General features: G+C 41.1%; 1 protein-coding gene across 50 annotated transcripts in view; it reads right to left on the reverse strand.

The window, feature by feature from the left end:
- Positions 1–1,604: 1,604 nt before the first annotated feature.
- Positions 1,605–21,387, reverse strand: part of LOC123707332 (collagen alpha-2(IV) chain-like) — a 28,077-nt gene continuing 8,294 nt past the window's right edge. The window contains exons 2-20 of one of the 50 annotated variants that reach the window (XM_045657296.1): positions 16,151–16,322; positions 14,153–14,369; positions 13,558–13,751; positions 13,109–13,213; positions 12,608–12,748; positions 12,286–12,360; positions 11,882–12,016; positions 11,730–11,801; positions 11,180–11,311; positions 11,001–11,108; positions 10,634–10,864; positions 10,267–10,497; positions 9,769–9,912; positions 8,205–9,509; positions 6,015–7,166; positions 5,736–5,798; positions 2,730–5,618; positions 2,521–2,592; positions 1,605–2,347 (exon numbers count right to left, since the gene is read on the reverse strand). In XM_045657296.1, the coding sequence (XP_045513252.1) occupies positions 1,782–2,347; positions 2,521–2,592; positions 2,730–5,618; positions 5,736–5,798; positions 6,015–7,166; positions 8,205–9,509; positions 9,769–9,912; positions 10,267–10,497; positions 10,634–10,864; positions 11,001–11,108; positions 11,180–11,311; positions 11,730–11,801; positions 11,882–12,016; positions 12,286–12,360; positions 12,608–12,748; positions 13,109–13,213; positions 13,558–13,751; positions 14,153–14,369; positions 16,151–16,322 (8,004 nt within the window). In that variant the 3' untranslated portion in view covers positions 1,605–1,781. Of the gene's footprint in view, positions 2,348–2,520; positions 2,593–2,729; positions 7,167–8,204; positions 9,510–9,768; positions 9,913–10,266; positions 10,498–10,633; positions 10,865–11,000; positions 11,109–11,179; positions 11,312–11,729; positions 11,802–11,881; positions 12,017–12,285; positions 12,361–12,607; positions 12,749–13,108; positions 13,214–13,557; positions 13,752–14,152; positions 14,370–16,150; positions 16,323–21,387 lie in introns of all 50 variants that reach the window. The other 49 variants (XM_045657291.1, XM_045657279.1, XM_045657317.1 and 46 more) reach the window with 49 other exon arrangements.

Consider the following 21,387-nt stretch of genomic DNA (forward strand, 5'->3'; position numbering starts at 1 on the left):
AGAGCCAGTTCCCATTAATGAATTTTTCTTCCGTTCAATTCCAAGGATGCGATATCAGTTAAAATATTGACGGATTGCATTGAACTTGCATACAAAAACATCGTGATAGGTACCTCTTGGAAGTTAAGAGAGTACGGGCGCAGTTCTTAGACGGAAAGAACCAATCACTAATAAGACGTTTTTAATTTAGTAGTCCACAATATCAAAGGCCTACACATTCTATTTACATATTTTGGCTGTAAATGGCTGGGGTCATATATGAGGCAAGACTAAATTTCTTCTTGTGTTTTTTATAGTTTATAAACGCCGCGACTCTAGTAAAGTTCTAACGCGAGATTATGAATCAGTCACCGGCTTTATTCTATGCAATAGCAGTCTACTTACCAGGACAGTAGTGAATGTAAATAACTCTATAGTTTAAAGTGCCTCCTTGGCCGTAAAATATTTTAAATATTAATAAAAAGATTTTTAAATGGTTTTACTTACATTAAAAATCCTTTGTCAAACACTGTACAGGTATGGATGCGCTATGCGTGCTGGCGTGTAGGGTCAACCTTTATAAACGTGGGAATGTTACAATGAATAGTGACTGAGGCTGTAATGAGTCTGTTTGTAGGCACATCGTCCTTCTGAGATGACGCGCACTAATTTTAGTGTAACAATACGTCGTTTAACGCCGCTTTACCGGCAGGTAAGGTCAGCCTTATGTTTAATTCTTCCTATTTGAGAATAATATGGGGAATACTGATTGTCTTAATGTTGGTAGCTAGATACCACTTCCTTTTCTTACAAAAAGAATCAGCATTTCTTGCCTTGATATATTTCGGGAGCTTCTCTTCTACTTCGACTAAGAGACCCGACCTTTCCGAAAATGTTTTGTTATTGGTAACATGCTGTGTAGTGTAATTTCATTGTTTTTTATAATATTTTTTAACTTGCATGCAGTAAGGCATGTTTTCTAGTTGTTTAGCATGGTTTTTTTGTCAATATTCTATTCGCCGCTGTTGCTTATTCGGAACATTTGATAGCTAGTTAGATTTGTGTGCGATAACTCATCCATACTTCTTAGGGATCTGCCTGTGTACCCAAGAATTTTCTCTTTCTGTGTGCAATTGACTTGACGCTAGGTGCTGTTAATCGACTCAAACATCAACCGTATGTGTCACGCACAGGAGCCAAAATATCTACATTTTATTGATTTACATAAAGAGTCATAGCACCACAGTATATAACATTTCCGTGCCTATGGTCGTATATTGTTTTGTCGGAAATCAAACCAAATTCCTCTTCAATTATAAACCCGTGCGTTAAATTGATTGATATCATGGTAAAACGATTGTTATAAATACACAAAATAATTCATTAACATTGTAAAGCAATCCAGGATAACGACAAATATAAACTGTGTGTTTTAGTTAAACATAGAACAAAGAAGGCGATAAACTTTATTATTAATTGTTATAACTGTTAAACAGGTTAAGGTTTTTATAAAACACAATATTATTTCACATTATTTATTGCTTATTTAATAATATACAGAATATTTCATAAATATCTATTCAAAAATTAATAAATATTAAAAGTTGAGTAATTCACATCGAGTATTATTTTTATTATTAACTAGAAATTATATCCATAGAATACATTTATATATAGTGGGTATCACTTTATTATAAATTGAATCACTCAACGAAATTTCGAAACCGTCCAAGATAAAATCGGCCGGTCCCAAAATTTTAAATTACTAATATGCTACTTATATTTATACAGTCGATTTAAGTTTACTCTTTCGATACAGTTTTCTTTTCGTCTTTCTTATCGTCTAAAACGCGGGCGTGTACTTTAATTCTTCGTAGACTTTTTCTGGGCACCTTTATTTCATTCTTCAATAAACTTTCCAACTCTGGCAGGGAAGTTATTTCTTTAAGATCGTTGAAATCCACGTTTCGAGCGCCACCAATTCTCCCGAAATATCTATATATGTCTCGGTTTGCCTGGCACTGAGCGCAATTGTATGGAACTGGTACAGCTCCGGGGAAGTTCTGTTGTGCAGTTTGCATATCAGTTACGTTACCGGGGCAGCTTGGAACAAAGACCACTGGTAGAAAACCAATTATTCCATACGGTGAATAGTATGGCGGAGGGCTTTGTGTTGGCGCCTGGGTGACAGCTGTACTGCTGCTGTTATTTCCCGGGTTCAAGAGGTAGCACGGACATGAACCTGGATATGGCACTATGGGCAAAGGATATGGTATGACGTACATTGGGAACGGAGGCATTAGCCCCGGCGGATAAACTTGGGGTGGTTGCACACCAGTGCCAGTTGATTCACCAACCGAATCACCACCTGTGGATTAATAAGATAATTATAGAAAACAACATACTTATTTTATACTTTAAAAACAAATATAGTGATTGGTTACGATACGATTTATAGTGAATGGAGGAGCCATTGTTCAACAATTTATAAATAATGGGGTCAAAATAAATAGTTATAATGTAACATATATGTTCTATTACCGCCTGGCTTTCCTGGCTGTTGCTGGCCGGGCTGTCCTGGCCCACTTGGGCTTCCTGGTTGTCCTTGTTGTCCTAGATAAAATATATTTTTTAAATAAAATGTTTCATTTACATTATGTAGGTACACTTTAAATTATTTTATGAATAAAAAATCTTTCTTTTCCATATTACATATTATAAAAATGCTCGAAAACTAAAGAAACACTTACCTGGTTGTCCTGGCTGGCCTGGTGTTCCTGGTTGTCCTGGTGTTCCTAGTTGTCCTGGTGTTCCTGGTTGACCTGGATAGCCTGGTTGGCCTGGCTGGCCTGGCGTTCCTGGTTGTCCTGGGGTACCAGGCTGTCCTGGATAGCCTGGTTGTCCTGATTGTCCTGGCGTTCCTGATTGACCTGGCTGGCCTTGTTGGCCTGGACCTCCGAGTTGACCTGGATATCCTGGTTTACCGGGTTGACCTGGCTGCCCTGGTTGTCCTGGTTGACCGGGGTAGCCTGGTTGACCGGGTTGGATTGGTTGGCCTTGTTGGCCTGGACCTCCTGGTTGACCTGGGTATCCTGGTTTACCGGGTTGTCCTGGCTGGCCTGGTGTTCCTGGTTGTCCTGGCTGTCCTGGATAGCCAGGTTGTCCTGGTTGTCCTGGGGTGCCAGGTTGTCCTGGTTGTCCTGGCTGTCCTGGATAGCCTGGTTGTCCTGGTTGACCTGGGTATCCTGGTTTACCGGGTTGTCCTGGGGTGCCAGGTTGTCCTGGTTGTCCTGGCTGTCCTGGGTAGCCTGGTTGTCCTGGTTGACCTGGGTAGCCTGGTTGACCGGGTTGGATTGGTTGGCCTTGTTGGCCTGGACCTCCTGGTTGACCTGGGTATCCTGGTTTACCGGGTTGTCCTGGCTGGCCTGGGGTGCCAGGTTGTCCTGATTGTCCTGGCTGTCCTGGCTGTCCTGGATAGCCTGGTTGTCCTGGTTGACCGGGTTGGATTGGTTGGCCTTGTTGGCCTGGACCTCCTGGTTGACCTGGGTATCCTGGTTTACCGGGTTGTCCTGGCTGGCCTGGTGTTCCTGGTTGTCCTGGGGTGCCAGGTTGTCCTGGTTGTCCAGGGTAGCCTGGTTGTCCTGGTTGACCTGGGTAGCCTGGTTGACCGGATTGGATTGGTTGGCCTTGTTGGCCTGGACCTCCTGGTTGACCTGGGTATCCTGGTTTACCGGGTTGTCCTGGCTGGCCTGGAGTTCCTGGTTGTCCTGGAGCGCCAGGTTGTCCTGGTTGTCCTGGGTAGCCTGGTTGACCGGGTTGGATTGGTTGGCCTTGTTGTCCTGGACCTCCTGGTTGACCTGGGTATCCTGGTTTACCGGGTTGTCCTGGCTGGCCTGGAGTTCCTGGTTGTCCTGGAGCGCCAGGTTGTCCTGGTTGTCCTGGGTAGCCTGGTTGACCGGGTTGGATTGGTTGGCCTTGTTGTCCTGGACCTCCTGGTTGACCTGGGTATCCTGGTTTACCGGGTTGTCCTGGTTGGCCTGGAGTTCCTGGTTGTCCTGGGGCGCCAGGTTGTCCTGGTTGTCCTGGGTAGCCTGGTTGTCCTGGTTGACCTGGGTAGCCTGGTTGACCGGGTTGGATTGGTTGGCCTTGTTGGCCTGGACCTCCTGGTTGACCTGGGTATCCTGGTTTACCGGGTTGTCCTGGCTGGCCTGGTGTTCCTGGTTGTCCTGGCTGTCCTGGATAGCCAGGTTGTCCTGGTTGTCCTGGGGTGCCAGGTTGTCCTGGTTGTCCTGGCTGTCCTGGATAGCCTGGTTGTCCTGGTTGACCTGGGTAGCCTGGTTGACCGGGTTGGATTGGTTGGCCTTGTTGGCCTGGACCTCCTTGTTGACCTGGGTATCCTGGTTTACCGGGTTGTCCTGGTTGACCTGGGTAGCCTGGTTGACCGGGTTGGATTGGTTGGCCTTGTTGGCCTGGACCTCCTTGTTGACCTGGGTATCCTGGTTTACCGGGTTGTCCTGGCTGGCCTGGTGTTCCTGGTTGTCCTGGGTTGCCAGGTTGTCCTGGGGTGCCAGGTTGTCCTTGTTGTCCTGGCTGTCCTGGATAGCCTGGTTGTCCTGGTTGACCTGGGTAGCCTGGTTGACCGGGTTGGATTGGTTGGCCTTGTTGGCCTGGACCTCCTGGTTGACCTGGGTATCCTGGTTTACCGGGTTGTCCTGGCTGGCCTGGGGTGCCAGGTTGTCCTGGTTGTCCTGGCTGTCCTGGCTGTCCTGGATAGCCTGGTTGTCCTGGTTGACCGGGGTAGCCTGGTTGACCGGGTTGGATTGGTTGGCCTTGTTGGCCTGGACCTCCTGGTTGACCTGGGTATCCTGGTTTACCGGGTTGTCCTGGTTGACCTGGGTATCCTGGTTTACCGGGTTGTCCTGGCTGGCCTGGTGTTCCTGGTTGTCCTGGTTGACCTGGGTATCCTGGTTTACCGGGTTGTCCTGGTTGACCTGGGTATCCTGGTTTACCGGGTTGTCCTGGCTGGCCTGGTGTTCCTGGTTGTCCTGGCTGTCCTGGATAGCCAGGTTGTCCTGGTTGTCCTGGGGTGCCAGGTTGTCCTGGTTGTCCTGGCTGTCCTGGATAGCCTGGTTGTCCTGGTTGACCTGGGTATCCTGGTTTACCGGGTTGTCCTGGGGTGCCAGGTTGTCCTGGTTGTCCTGGCTGTCCTGGCTGTCCTGGATAGCCTGGTTGTCCTGGTTGACCGGGGTAGCCTGGTTGGCCGGGTTGGATTGGTTGGCCTTGTTGGCCTGGACCTCCTGGTTGACCTGGGTATCCTGGTTTACCGGGTTGTCCTGGCTGGCCTGGTGTTCCTGGTTGTCCTGGCTGTCCTGGATAGCCAGGTTGTCCTGGTTGTCCTGGGGTGCCAGGTTGTCCTGGTTGTCCTGGCTGTCCTGGATAGCCTGGTTGTCCTGGTTGACCTGGGTATCCTGGTTTACCGGGTTGTCCTGGGGTGCCAGGTTGTCCTGGTTGTCCTGGCTGTCCTGGGTAGCCTGGTTGTCCTGGTTGACCTGGGTAGCCTGGTTGACCGGGTTGGATTGGTTGGCCTTGTTGGCCTGGACCTCCTGGTTGACCTGGGTATCCTGGTTTACCGGGTTGTCCTGGCTGGCCTGGGGTGCCAGGTTGTCCTGGTTGTCCTGGCTGTCCTGGCTGTCCTGGATAGCCTGGATGTCCTGGTTGACCGGGTTGGATTGGTTGGCCTTGTTGGCCTGGACCTCCTGGTTGACCTGGGTATCCTGGTTTACCGGGTTGTCCTGGCTGGCCTGGTGTTCCTGGTTGTCCTGGCTGTCCTGGATAGCCTGGTGTTCCTGGTTGTCCTGGGTTGCCAGGTTGTCCTGGGGTGCCAGGTTGTCCTTGTTGTCCTGGCTGTCCTGGATAGCCTGGTTGTCCTGGTTGACCTGGGTAGCCTGGTTGACCGGGTTGGATTGGTTGGCCTTGTTGGCCTGGACCTCCTGGTTGACCTGGGTATCCTGGTTTACCGGGTTGTCCTGGCTGGCCTGGGGTGCCAGGTTGTCCTGGTTGTCCTGGCTGTCCTGGCTGTCCTGGATAGCCTGGTTGTCCTGGTTGACCGGGTTGGATTGGTTGGCCTTGTTGGCCTGGACCTCCTGGTTGACCTGGGTATCCTGGTTTATCGGGTTGTCCTGGCTGGCCTGGTGTTCCTGGTTGTCCTGGCTGTCCTGGATAGCCAGGTTGTCCTGGTTGTCCTGGCTGTCCTGGATAGCCTGGTTGTCCTGGTTGACCTGGGTATCCTGGTTTACCGGGTTGTCCTGGGGTGCCAGGTTGTCCTGGTTGTCCTGGCTGTCCTGGATAGCCTGGTTGTCCTGGTTGACCTGGGTAGCCTGGTTGACCGGGTTGGATTGGTTGGCCTTGTTGGCCTGGACCTCCTTGTTGACCTGGGTATCCTGGTTTACCGGGTTGTCCTGGTTGGCCTGGTGTTCCTGGTTGTCCTGGCTGTCCTGGATAGCCAGGTTGTCCTGGGGTGCCAGGTTGTCCTGGTTGTCCTGGCTGTCCTGGATAGCCTGGTTGTCCTGGTTGACCTGGGTAGCCTGGTTGACCGGGTTGGATTGGTTGGCCTTGTTGGCCTGGACCTCCTGGTTGACCTGGGTATCCTGGTTTACCGGGTTGTCCTGGCTGGCCTGGAGTTCCTGGTTGTCCTGGGTTGCCAGGTTGTCCTGGGGTGCCAGGTTGTCCTTGTTGTCCTGGCTGTCCTGGATAGCCTGGTTGTCCTGGTTGACCTGGGTAGCCTGGTTGACCTGGTTGGATTGGTTGGCCTTGTTGGCCTGGACCTCCTGGTTGACCTGGGTATCCTGGTTTACCGGGTTGTCCTGGCTGGCCTGGAGTTTCTGGTTGTCCTGGGGCGCCAGGTTGTCCTGGTTGTCCTGGGTAGCCTGGTTGTCCTGGTTGACCTGGGTAGCCTGGTTGACCGGGTTGGATTGGTTGGCCTTGTTGGCCTGGACCTCCTGGTTGACCTGGGTATCCTGGTTTACCGGGTTGTCCTGGTTGTCCTGGGGTGCCAGGTTGTCCTGGGTTGCCAGGTTGTCCTGGGGTGCCAGGTTGTCCTTGTTGTCCTGGCTGCCCTGGATAGCCTGGTTGTCCTGGTTCTCCTGGATAGCCGGGTTGACCGGGTTGTCCGGGCGGGCCTTGTTGACCTAGATACAATTATTTTATATAAAATGTTACATTTACATATAATACAATAAGTCCTTATTTAAATATTTTTTTAAATTATATACTCTGTGTACCCCCTTTTAAGTATGTACAATGTAATAAATATAAATGTAAGTACCTATACGAATATGAAAACGAAAACTGTAGTCTTTATGTGTGTGTGTGCGCGAACGTATTATGTTATAACTTATAATAATAACAGAGATTATTAAATCTTCACTTCACTCAATTCAACCTATACAAAATGAAAGTAGCCCGTGCTTCTTCAACTATGTGTGTAGAAGGTAAAGCTTTCTTACCTACTGTAAGATTTCAATTAGTGGAATATAGTTGTGTTGGAAATTATTGTGGCTTGAAAATAACTATTTTAAGTAAACTACGTTCATTTCGTATTTCTAGTCATTTGGTTCATAATTTATCGAATGCAATTGTGAAATTAATTTTAAGGTTGGTTTCGTTTGTCAATTTAAATGCAGATATTACTTGTATTAAGAGTTAAAACATTTTTTACATATTCTTTAAGCCGTCCAGCAATTTTAGCTAGCCCTAGCTAGAAATAATAAAATACATCCCTGCATGTAAAACTGATGAAAACAATAATTGACGAGTCGTTTGCATACATTAAGTTTGCGTGATTTAAACAAAAGTTTGTTCACACAAAACATATATCTTAAAAATAAGATCGGACTAGAAACATTTATATGTGAGACTTCACAAGTGACTGAAATGTTTGTCCAATCTTAACTCACTGTCTTCTATTGCTCAAGTAAACGGAATAAATTTTAAGGCCTGTATCTCTGATTCGACCAATCGTGTCTAATGTTATAAAGAGTGGTTACAGAGACGTGTCAAATTCTTTTTATGACCAAAAATATAGTTAGACCTTTCTTACCATTATCTAAATTTTTGACTCTTCTGTATATTTCCTAAATCCATTTTGGGAATCTTACAATAATCTCATATTTCATTATTTAAATGATATATGAAATTTAGATACACAATAACTAAGGTAAACCCACCTGGTTGGCCTTGGTGGCCTGGATAGCCTGGATAGCCTGGTTGACCGGGTTGTCCTGGTTGGCCTTGTTGGCCTGGCCCTCCTGGTTTTCCGGGCTGGCCTGGTGTTCCTGGTTGTCCAGGTTGGCCTGGCTTGCCTGCGGTGCCTGGTTGTCCTGGGGTGCCTGGTTGACCCGGTTGTCCTGGATAGCCTGGTTGGCCTGGTTGTCCTGGATAGCCTGGTTGGCCTGGTTGTCCTGGGGTGCCTGGTTGACCCGGTTGTCCTGGATAGCCTGGTGTGCCTGGTTGTCCAGGTTGGCCGGGCTTGCCTGCGGTGCCTGGTTGACCCGGTTGTCCTGGATAGCCTGGTTTTCCGGGTTGCCCTGGTTGGCCTTGTTGGCCTGGCCCTCCTGGTTTTCCGGGCTGACCTGGTGTTCCTAGTTGTCCAGGTTGGCCTGGCTTGCCTGCGGTGCCTGGTTGTCCTGGGGTGCCTGGTTGACCCGGTTGTCCTGGATAGCCTGGTTGGCCTGGTTGTCCTGGATAGCCTGGTTGGCCTGGTTGTCCTGGGGTGCCTGGTTGACCCGGTTGTCCTGGATAGCCTGGTTGGCCTGGTTGTGCTGGATAGCCTGGTTGGCCTGGTTGTCCTGGGGTGCCTGGTTGACCCGGTTGTCCTGGATAGACTGGTTGGCCTGGTTGGCCTGGTTGGCCTGGTTGGCCTGGTTGGCCTGGTTGGCCTGGTTGGCCTGGTTGGCCTGGTTGGCCTGGATAGCCTGGTGTGCCTGGTTGTCCAGGTTGGCCGGGCTTGCCTGCGGTGCCTGGTTGACCCGGTTGTCCTGGATAGCCTGGTTTTCCGGGTTGCCCTGGTTGTCCTTGTTGGCCTGGCCCTCCTGGATAGCCTGGTTGGCCTAGTTGTCCTGGATAGCCTGGTTGCCCTGGGGTGCCTGGTTGCCCTGGGGTGCCTGGTTGACCCGGTTGTCCTGGGTAGCCGGGTTGTCCGGGTGTTCCTGGATAGCCTGGTTGGTCTGGCTTGCCTGCGGTACCTGGTTGACCCGGTTGTCCTGGATAGCCCGGTTGGCCTGGCTTGCCTGGGGTGCCTGGTTGTCCTGGGGTGCCTGGTTGACCTGGTTGTCCTGGGTAGCCTGGTTGTCCGGGTGTTCCTGGATAGCCTGGTTTTCCTGGTTGCCCTGGTTGTCCTTGTTGGCCTGGACCTCCTGGTTGCCCTGGCGTGCCTGGTTTACCGGGAGTTCCTGGCTGTCCAGATTGGCCTGGCTTGCCTGGGGTGCCTGGTTGCCCTGGGGTGCCTGGTTGACTGGGTTGGCCTAGTTGTCCTGGATAGTACTTTGCTTATGAGTGGTGTCTCAAATTTAATAAAATATTTATCAAAAATTATATGAGAATGAAAATTAAGCGATAATGAGTCTATGGTCTTCAGTTGCCGGAGCCATGCTCGAATATCTTGTGGATAAAAAATTTAGAACGACGTATTATTTAAATGTAGTCTGTTTAATATGGTTTAAGATATATAATCGTCAAAAAAATCATTGGAATGATATTAGTTTAAAATAGGAACTTAATTTTATACATTACCTTGGGAATCGGGGTTATAACCACTACTTGGTCCCCCAGGTCCGCCTGGTCCACCTGGTCCACCTGGTCCACCTGGTCCACCTGGTCCCCCTGGTCCACCTGGATATCCTGGTGAACCCGGTAAACCAGGACTTCCGGATTGACCTAAATAATAATATAGAGTAATATTCATTAATTTTCTAATTTTTATTTTACATTGAAGACACTTTTCTATTACGATTATTTGACTCCAACTGAAAAACTATACGTAAACAAAAATACCAAATTTATGAGTATGAACAATACTCGTTTACAATACCTCAATTTTAATGTACAAAGAATATACAAGGAATAATTACGGAAAACTTACTATAATGTATCAAGGCGCACAAATATTTAATAAATAGCCATCCAGTTAAAAAGAAATAAAATCTTTTTACACATAAGACATGAATGATTTGACCGTTTGAATTATAACTAGTATAACTTATAAGAAATAATAACAATAATTTTATTTACCTGGATAATAGCCTCCCCCTGTTGGCCCGTTAGGTCCACCAGAGCCTCCTTGTCCATTGGGACCTCCTGGTCCATTTTGATCGCCTGATTGTCCTGGCAAGTAGCCTCCCCCACTTGGTCCGCCTGGTCCACTTGGCCCCCCTGGTCCACCTGGGCCACCTGGTCCCCCAGGGCCTCCGGGACCACCGGGATGTCCTGGCGAGCCTGGTAAACCTGGACCTCCAGATTGACCTAAAGAATAAGATAGAGAATAATTAACTAACAATTTTGTACGACATGTATGATTTGACCGTTTGAAGTATAACTAGCGGTACTGATAGTTAAATCATATTTTTTGAAAAGAAATAATAACAATAATTTTATTTACCTGGATAATAGCCTCCCCCTGTTGGCCCGTTAGGTCCACCAGAGCCTCCTTGTCCATTGGGACCTCCTGGTCCATTTTGATCGCCTGATTGTCCTGGTAAGTAGCCTCCCCCACTTGGTCCGCCTGCTCCACTTGGCCCCCCTGGTCCACCTGGGCCACCTGGTCCTCCAGGACCACCAGGACCACCTGGATATCCTGGTGAGCCGGGTAAACCCGGACTTCCTGAAGATCCTACGGAAAACAATATTAAAATATCTTATACTTTCTAGAATATAAGTTTTGACTTAAATAATTATTTACCGAAATCTGTTAAGGAAGATATATACAAGTTGATAAACTTGACAAATTAAAACACTAATTTATTTACCTGGATAATAGCTGCCTGGTGGGCCACTTGGGCCACTGGGTTCTCCTGTTCCGTCTTGTCCGCTTGGTTTGCCCGACTGTCCTGGCAGGTAGCCTCCACCAGTTGATCCTAGTATAATCGAAGTTTTAATTTATATATACATAAACACTACATTAATCAGCCATTGTTAAAGGACCAACCTTGACCTGGACGGTAGCCACCCTGACCGGGGCTACTCGCTCCTGGTCCTCCTGGGCCGCCTGGTCCTCCAGGTCCGCCAGGCCCACCCGGGTATCCTGGTGAACCCGGTAAGCCTGGACTTCCTGGTTGTCCTAAATAAATATCAAGTTATAACTAAAGTATCGGGAATATAATAACGTCAGTTTGTAGTATAATTTATTTCTTTCTTTTCTGAAGCCAAAAAATTAACACCGTGAATAAAACTCAGCTAACTGAAAAAGTTAATTTTTTTGTGCTTAATAAAAATTTCTGGTATTTTTCTTTTATCTTCTATATATTTTAATTTCTTTTTGTCACATTATTGTTTGTCTATATTGTCATATATTTCAGATAAAAGAGTTTCTAACATATACCGTAGCTTTATGATAATCTATGATGTGGTAAACTTGAATAAATAAATAAATATGAACTAAATTTTTCAGTATTCAGTACTTTTTAATGTTTTATATTTCTAATTGTATAAATAAATCTTATAGAATCTACTATATAATGACAACGTTAATATAATACCTGGGTAATAGCCACCGCCTGATGGTCCATTCGGTCCGTTAGGTCCTGGATGATAATCTCCTCCTCCAGGTACTATAAAATATGAATGTATTGAAATATTAAAGGATTTCAAATAATTCAGAAAATTTTGTTTTTGGTGAAATAAACCCTACCTTGACCACCTGGGTAATAACCGCCACCGGGTCCACTTGGGCCACCTGGTCCACCTGGTCCACCTGGTCCACCAGGACTGCCTGGATATCCTGGAAAGCCGGGTGAGCCTGGTTGTCCCGGAAAATATCCACCATCTGCACGTAAAATGTTATTTAAAGCGTTTTTTGTGATTGACAGCCTTGTCAGCCTAATCTGTTCTGTTTTGAAGTAGTTCACCTAATAATATTTGCTAACTTCTTAATCGATAGTACATGAGTTGGAGTAGATAATTTTAATAATAAATATTACATTGGCACATCACTTGGGGAAATTTTTTTGTGGTGGAAAGTATGTGTGAAATTGTGAAAGTATGTGGAAAGTGACCTCTTGCTAATTTTCGTGCCGAGATGTATATTTAACAAACCTTGTGATCCTGGGTAGTAACCTCCTCCACCGGCGGGACCTGATGGTCCACTTGATCCGGGGTAGTAACCGCCTCCTTCAAATAATTGTTGAGTTAAAATTAGTCGCTAAGTTTACTTAACTTTATAAAAATATTGAATTAAGTATAAAATAAATTTTCACAGCATACGTTTAGTCAATTTGTTGTTATCGCATTAGTGCTATGTAAAATAATTACAGATACTGTGTAAAGGAAAGGAAATATATGTGAAGTATGCGTAGCGATAGTATATAAGTAATCCTCAAAACATTTTTAAAGTTTGTTTATAAAACATAAGCATTACCTGATCCTCCCGGTCCATTTGGACCGTTTGGTCCTCCAGGACCATTAGGTCCGCCCGGACCACTAGGACCACTTGGTCCATTGGAGCCACCTACTCCGTTAGGTCCATTTGGTCCGTTTGGTCCACCTGCACCGCCAGCACCTACAAAATGTTTTAAATGAAAATAGCTTTCATCATTTTTTCATTTCTTCATGATGATATATTAAAGATTTGATTGAAGGCGTATATAACTGTTTATATACTATGTATTATTTTCTTTTTAGCTGTTCATGTTACTTATACTGAATGTTATAAGGACAGGCATTGGATATCCTACGAGCTTTAGAAATTAATGATATAAATATCAGATAGATAGATTTCCGAGATTATCTTTACATTGTTCTACTTTGATGAAACATGAACATATGGCTGCCTTCCTTCCGCTTATAAAGCTATAGCCGTACGGTATTTTTCTGAATATATAGTTGTTTATGGGATTTAAATATTTGGTAGAAAACATACCTGATCCGGGGTAATAACCACCTCCCGCTCCTCCTGGACTGCCTGGAGATCCGGGGAAGCCTGGGGAGCCGGGTGTTCCGGAAGTACCGGGATAGTAGCCTGGACCTAAAATAATTAGGAAAAATAGTAAGAATTTTCCATAGATTTAGGTTTTGTTATTATTCTTAGATTAAATTCCATAAAAGATTCTTTAATTGATTGAGATCTATAGTTTGTTTATGAATTAAGACTTTTACGGAAGTGATTTTTGTTGTATGTATGTATGTATGGCACAATTCTAGTTTCGGGTATTACATTTTTACGGACAAGTCACTCTTAGTTATTAACTATGAGTTAGTACGTTGTTGTTACCAATCTTTCAAAGTAGAAGATTTCAAGAAGTTGTTTAAAAAAAACCAGTTATTTTGGGGCCTTCGTCAAAGGAATTGCCGTTTATTATAAAAACATACCTCCAGGGTAAATAACTCCAGGGTTGGTGTTGCTGTTTTGCCCAGAACTATCTGTTGGGGGTTTCGGGGGTCGCGGGGTTGGCTTCGGTCGGGGTTTGGGTGGAACACCACCCGGGGTCCTTCCACATCCCTTAGGGAAGTACAATTTTTCCCAAGGAATAATTTGCCCGGGTATTTCCGATGCATTGTCAGAACTGAAATATGAAACATATTCATAAATAATACGGAAATTATTATAATAATCTCACTTTAATAAACATAAAAAAACAGTGGTGCTACAACCTTTTTAGGTCTGAGACTCAGATTTCTGTATCTGTTTCATGATCATTTACCAAATTGATAGTCAAGTAGGCGATCAGCCTCCTGTGCCTGACACACGCCGACTTTTTGGGTCTAGGGCAAGCCGGTTTTCTTACGATGTTTTCCTTTGCCTTTCGAGCGAATTTTAAATGTGCAGATAGTAATAAAGTCCATTGGTACACAGCCGAGAATCGAATCTACGACCTCAGGTATGAGAGTCGTACGCTGAAGCCACTAGGCCAACACTATGCTCTATTATATTAAAAATAGTTTAATATAAGATAAAAATACTCACTTCTCATCGTAAACATGGTTAGTGTCGGGATAAACTTCAACTGCTTTTTCTGGCTCTACAACTCTGTATCCGTGACTGTCAGCTACATAGTGTGTGGCTCGAAGGTAGCCATCCGGATCTACGTAACCATAGCAACCGTAGGTGACACCATCTGGTCCTCGGTTTTCGTGGTGAAACTGACCATTAGGGCCGACATCATAACCAAATCCATACGCACCTGAAATGACACAAGCGTTACTTTGGTTAGACTTTTAACTTAATTAGGTTAAAAGGCTTTGTCTTTCGTTTTTTACAATATATGACCTTATCGGTTATCAGACATAGACATAGATATAACATTTATTACTAACTAAACACACAAAATAACAATAATGAAAAGAAATAAGTTTATTTTCTTTTAAAGAACAACAACAAGGTACGTTTTAAGTGTGTAATGTGTATGTGTTGTGGTTGTAATTGGCCCTAATTAAATGCTCAATAGGAGGAATATTTCATTTCGGATTGTGTCCATACTCTATAACTGAGCGTAACGCGCTAGCAAACGCGTAAGTTAGAACTTTTATAAACCTTATTAATTTCTGTGTCTTGGACTTGGTTGATACTTATGGTTATGATAAATAGACAAAACGAAGATACTTAATATATCTAAAGCGATACGTCAGAATATGATAAATGCAATTTCATTACTTTCCGGACAAGCAATTAAATAATTAAGAAATCTTGAAGGCACTATTAAAATATGAAAAAACTCGATATATTAATAAGTTTTATAGAGCATTAATGTACTTATCATTGTCTGATCTATGACCACAGTTATACTCTTTAACGTATTAATAATGTGATATTCTTGGTTAGGGGAAACGATTTTATAATGTGTTTTAACAACTATTTTAAATAATAACACACATAGCGAAAGTCATTTGACTTTTAAAATGTGCTTTAATAGGTTTTATTTAAATAAATGATTTGACTCTAACTTTTTATAACTCAAATTATTGTGAAATTAACTTAAAAACTGTAAAATGCTCTCAATAAAAGAGCAACTGCAAACTGATTTCTAAAAAGGTTTCAAACTTTTCAATTGCAATATTCTGTAGAGAAATCAATTTTAAATAAAGACTGCATTTACATCGTTCTGTTTTCCCGCAGGTAATCCCAAAGGCAGATGCGACTGATTTGAGACGAAGAAAATATCGGGAAACTATATAAGTTCAAAAGTATTCTTGGACAAGTAATATTTGTGTTAAGAATATATGTTATAAGTGTATTGTTTTTGACTGAAATCTTATATTGATTTGATTTTATTTAAATTGATAATAAAAATATTAATCACTGTGTGACACTACTAATAAGACGAACAAATTTTCCCTAAGATTCATTCAGCATTGTTAAGCAAAAAATTACTAGTCAAATCTATAGTTTTACTGTATACAGTCAAAACCGTTTACGACGACATTGTTTGGAACAAGATACCGGTTATATGGACTAAAATAAAAAGGTCCCCGGCGTGTAAAAGTATATATTAGGTACTTAATAACAACGTCATCGGCTGTTACGACTATCGGTTTTTACGACCAAATATGAGTAGTCCCTTCGATGTTGTTATAATAGATTTTGACTGTAATTGGAAGTGTACATTTTGTGGTTTTATTATCATTATTTTTGGTAAAATTTGGTTCACCGTAATTGTTCTGTATTTAAGAATAGATAGCTTGTAACATATATTTTAGAAATGCATGTACGATATGGTGAACTTTAATCAATAAATATATAGATTCAGAGGCGCTGATTGTAACTTCCGTTAGTCAAAAACTCATTAGAGATTGATATTGAAGAAGAAATTCAGCATAAAACTTTTGTTTCTCTTCGATATTTTTTTACCCTCTAATAGATAATGGCGAACTATGGAGGTGAACTTATTGAAATAATACTGAATTTTTAGTAAGTAAATGTTTATGACTTCAACTTTCAAGATATTTGATATACAAGATATCTTACTTGTATCGTAATTAGTTTCGTAATACTGTTTCTTCTCATCGTCTTCGATGTCAACCACTACTTCATTGTCATTTCCGTTGTAGTCCCTGGCTGCACGAACTTCGTCATTTATAATATCTTTTGGGTTATTCTTTGGTACATCTTCGCTGGCATGTGTAAACGCTAGCGACGCCTGAAACAAGCAAAAATAGTCATCAAACTTGGCCATTAACAGTACTAATGACAAATAAAAGAATTTGTAATAAAAAAAATATGTGTATTGAAAAAATGCACATATTTTTGAGAAGTCAAATCATTTAAATCAATTAGGCCTCTTAAAAAGGCACAAGTTAAAAATAAAATAAAACATATTCCTGCCCCTTAACTGCCCCTTCCAAAAGGTTCATATGGAGAAGAATGAGCAACCAACTCCATATTGTTTTAAAATAGTTTTTACTATATTTTGTTGTATACATTGTTTTGATAATTATATATGAAGACCATGTACCCATGTAGGTTCAGTTACTTCAAATTATATGCACAGTTAAGGGACTCAGGGTCCGTTCCAGGTGGTACAAGGCCATAAAACTATGCTATATCATTACACAAATGCCCGTACACACAAACAGATCTCACAGAAACCCTTCATTGGTAATTGCAAAATAACTTCTATTAAACGTTCATATTATTAAATTTATTTACATAATTGTCTTCAGTGTAGATTGTGTCACTATTGAAGATAGTTTAAGTGTTAGTTATTAAAATTATAAGCATAATATTCATTATTAAGGATAATAAAATATTTTTCCTTTATAAAGTTTTACGAAATATAAGCCTTCGTCTAATATTGTTTCGCAAGATTGCTTAATAACATTGTCTAGGCGCACCTAGGTGATGTCATTTTGCTTTTGTCGAAGCTAAAATGAAAATTGATGTTGACATTATTTTGTAACTTTATCGGTCACTTTGTAATACGAGTGAATCGCGAATGTGTTTGACGTAATTTAATGTTATATGTTCTTATTTTAATTGTGATTTGCTAACTCACCAACCTTTTACGGCATCATAGTTTAAAAATTATAGAATTATTAACTATACATTTTAAAGATTGTAATCAAACCTTAATTAAGTTTGAAAAGCTTAACAAAGTTAATCTATTATTGCAAATTAGAGCAATGTTAGCCTAGTGGCTGGAGCTACTTAAGCGTTCCTGTCACGGTTCTGCACTGATGGATTTTTACTTAACTAGCTCGTACGATAAACAACGTGAGGAATTCCTTAGACCTCAAAATCGAATGCCTGTGTGTCGGACAGAAAGCTCACCACTTGCCTATCAGAAAAAAAAACTAATGCTCACGAAACAGAAACTCTCATATGCAGAAATCTGCCCTTTTTTAAATAGGATAAATCGAGTATTGATATATTTGTCAGAGTCAGCAAAAATTTAAACTTTAAGAACATATATTTCTGTAACTCTTCGTTGCTCTCGTCTTCATCTCTTTATAAGTTCACACTAATAAATAATAGTTAAACCGACACAAATTTCAAACTATCATGTGCTAACAGATGAATGAAAACAATAAATTATAATATAAAGATAACCATTAGTAATAATAACTTGTCCTATTAAATTACTTGTCAAGGACGGATCGTCAAACTTAAGTCCCAGAATTTATTAAAATCCCAATATGAATACAAATTTGAAATGTCAATTGTCACACGTTACGCGTCTATGGAATGTTTTTAATATTAATCAAATAAATGTTTTGTATTCGGCCAACGATGTTTATCGCAACTTTTGGAGTACTTCAAATAGATTTGCCCACGGTCCTTTATTGGACTTTAGCCAAAGAGTTAACCTGATTTTAAATCTTTGCCTTTATAGTTGAAAGCCCCTTATAAAGGTTAAGTATATGCATTCTATAATATTATAATACATACAGTCTGATATGTATTGTATGATAGTGGCATGCTTTAGAAAAAATGACAAATTTTATCCCATTGTTAGGGGAGAGACATTATGTAAGTAGTGATATAAATAAAATAATTAAATTATAATTGTGTTTTTATGCCTACAAAAAGGTATTTTATAGATGTCAAAAAAATTGTTTATAAATGTAACTTTTTATTTTGCTTATTTTTTTAATATTGAGTAGTGTTGGCCAAGTGGATTAGTGTGCGACTGGCTGAGGTCGAAGGTCCGTTCCTCGGCTGTGCACCAATGGATTTTATTTCTATGTCCGTATTTACCATTCGCTCGAACGGTGAAGGAAAACATAGTCAGGAAACCGGCTTGCCTTAGACCCAAGATGTCGACGGTGTGTGTCAGGCACAGAAGGCTTGCCTATTAGATCGACAAATGATCATGTAACAGATTTATTTTTTATCTTTTAATACAAATAGATCGCTTGAAAGCGATAAGGCCGCCAGTTGCCCTCCTTTTGATTTATTTTGTTCAATTTATTTTTATTTTTATATATTGTAGTGTAACGAAGTGTAAACAAATAAATAAAAAATAAACTCGCAAAACAATATTCTCCCGCGTAAAATGTTTTATATTTCAACAAATTGTTTCTAAACGATAACTCGTGACAATTGCTATCTTTAATCTATTGCTAAACTGTCAAGGAGATACTTGTAGACGTTAAAGTTCAACTTACTTGACAATATCAATACCATTCAACTCATACAATTCTTTTAATGTCATGTTTAAATCATAAACTAGAATATCTTATATATATATATATATATATATATATAAAACTACTTTTATAGCCTACTATTGAAGGTTGAGGTTGAGGTTTTCACTTTGATAACTATCAGATTATTGGTTTATCTCCACTGGAATAGATTATACTTTAAAGTCGCGGAAACTAAGTTCCAACTGAAGTGTTTGTCATCTAGTTTGTACAAAAAAGTTCTTTAAGTTTCTAGAAATGAAAACACAATGAATTGAGCCATCAATGAAAAGACTGTTCAATTTAATGCGATATATTTATGTTCCATTTAAGCTATTTATTTTGGTTACTGAGAAGTTTGATGAAACAAATAATATTCTATTTGATCGTACTGCTTGATTACGAGCTTTTGAGATGGAAATGTTCTCTCAAATTACTTGATTTTTAGAAAAAATATAAATAAAGTACAGCAAATATTTTGCCCGTTCGTTTGACTTTGATTGATTCTATGAACTCGAATTAGTCACGTAATATTACGTAAAACCGTATTTCCAGATGGATTTTACTGCAGGGGTACATACTATGCCATTATTATGACCGTTTATGTTATTTTATCTGTTAAACTAATTTTTCAACTTATTTTTGTGTATTATATTTTTATTGTAATATCTAATATTTTGTCTTCCGAATTCCGATTCACGGCGCATCAATAATTGTTACGGGTTAGTAGGTAGGTTCACCTACTTGTAATTAACTCCGAAATGTTATCGGCACATTTAAGTGGCACAGTTTAATTCCTTTATTCATAAAATCAGTCAAAACACCGTTTTAATAGAAGTAGTCATCAGTCACTGTTCATCACAGCATTAATACAGTTTGACTCAAAAGAGTCCATTAGTAAAAACAGTGAAACCGAAAGCCTTACAAGTAGTCTGTACTGAGCGACAAAGGCAATGAAAATTATATCTTGTTGATGATGTTTCTAACAAATCCTTTTCAAAATATTTTTGGTAACATTATTCAATAACAGGTTTCGAGGACTTGAGGTTTCTATGTCAATTGTTTCGCGAATTTTTATCGTTCACAATGTTAACGGAACATGTTTATTTTGATCAAATTTTTCTTGATTCTTGTCTTGAGTACGTGACAGCGAAACCTAAGTCGAGCTTTACGGTGGCGGACGCTGTGGACATCGCTAAAATATAAGCCATCCGTGTCATGAATTTTAATACGAAATTATGACAACTGTACACATTTTTCTACTATAGGGGTTTTGCTACAAAAATTAAGAAGACCAAGATTTTTCCGTGACCAGCTTATACGTTTAAACCAAGCGTATGTTTTTTTTAATACAATTACTTAAAGCAGCAGATAAGATAACAGAGCAGGGTTGGCCTAGTGGCTTCAGCGTGCGACTCTCATCCCTGAGGTCGTAGGTTCAATCCCCGGCTGTGCACCATTGGATTTTCTTTCTATGTGCGCATTTAACATTAGCTCGAACGGTAGCGGAAACCGGCTTGCCTTAGACCCAAAAAATCGACGGCGTGCGTCAGGCACAGAAGGATGATCACCTACTTGCCTATTCGATTAATAAATGATCATGAAACAGATACAGAATCTGAGGCCCAGACCTAAAAAGGTTGTAGCGCCATTGATTATTATTATTACATAAAGATAACAATTGCTTTAAGATTTTAATTCAATTTAAAAATTATTAATATTCACAAGTTCAGACGGCTGATGCAAATGAAACTTATATCTTAATAAGCAATTAATCAAAAATATGATATTTCTTTCCTCACTCTAGATATCTGAAATCAAAGCTCCCGTTTTTTTAATTAACCCAAGTGCCGCTTGCATTCTTCCTTGCTTTATCATCCTTTGAAGTTGATATGAATCGGTTGGTTACTAGATATTTTGCGTATATTATTGCCATCTAATTACAAAGAGGCTAATAAATTATTGTCTATACTTTTATTAGTACAAATATTTACAGATTATCATTAGCACTGTAGTTTTTAGTCTATGTTCTGCAGTATTTACTACTATTATTAAATCAACGCGCACATTTAAAACGTACAATGCTTAAAACGAATAAAGATGATTTGGAAAATTATATCAAATAAAGTATTTTGTTTAGTAGTTTTTCTTTATACAAATGCAAATTTCAAGTCTAATCATTTAAAAAAACATTAAAATTTGCACCAATTTTTATCAGTAACTAGTGTACCCGACCTGTCTTAACTATGAATGTTGATTTATCAATATAATAACTCCGATCGAAGCATTTGTTTTAAGCGATATTTAATTTTCTTACGTCCTCTCTGACGATATTTGCTGCTGGCACGCTGGCAATATTATGTCAAACGCCATAAGGCTACATCAAAAAAGTTTGAAAAAGCAGAAGCGATGCACTGAAAAAAAAATTGTGTGTAACAAATGTCAGGATTACTTAATACGATGGTTAAGTATTTTTAAATTTTCAAATTTCCGCGCAATTTACTACTCACTTTTTTTACTCACAAGAATCGATAAAACGTACATAAAACGCGGAACACTATATTAACTTAACATAATAAA

The sequence above is a fragment of the Pieris brassicae genome, chromosome 3 (assembly GCF_905147105.1).
Source record: "Pieris brassicae chromosome 3, ilPieBrab1.1, whole genome shotgun sequence".
Taxonomy (NCBI): Eukaryota; Metazoa; Arthropoda; class Insecta; order Lepidoptera; family Pieridae; genus Pieris; species Pieris brassicae.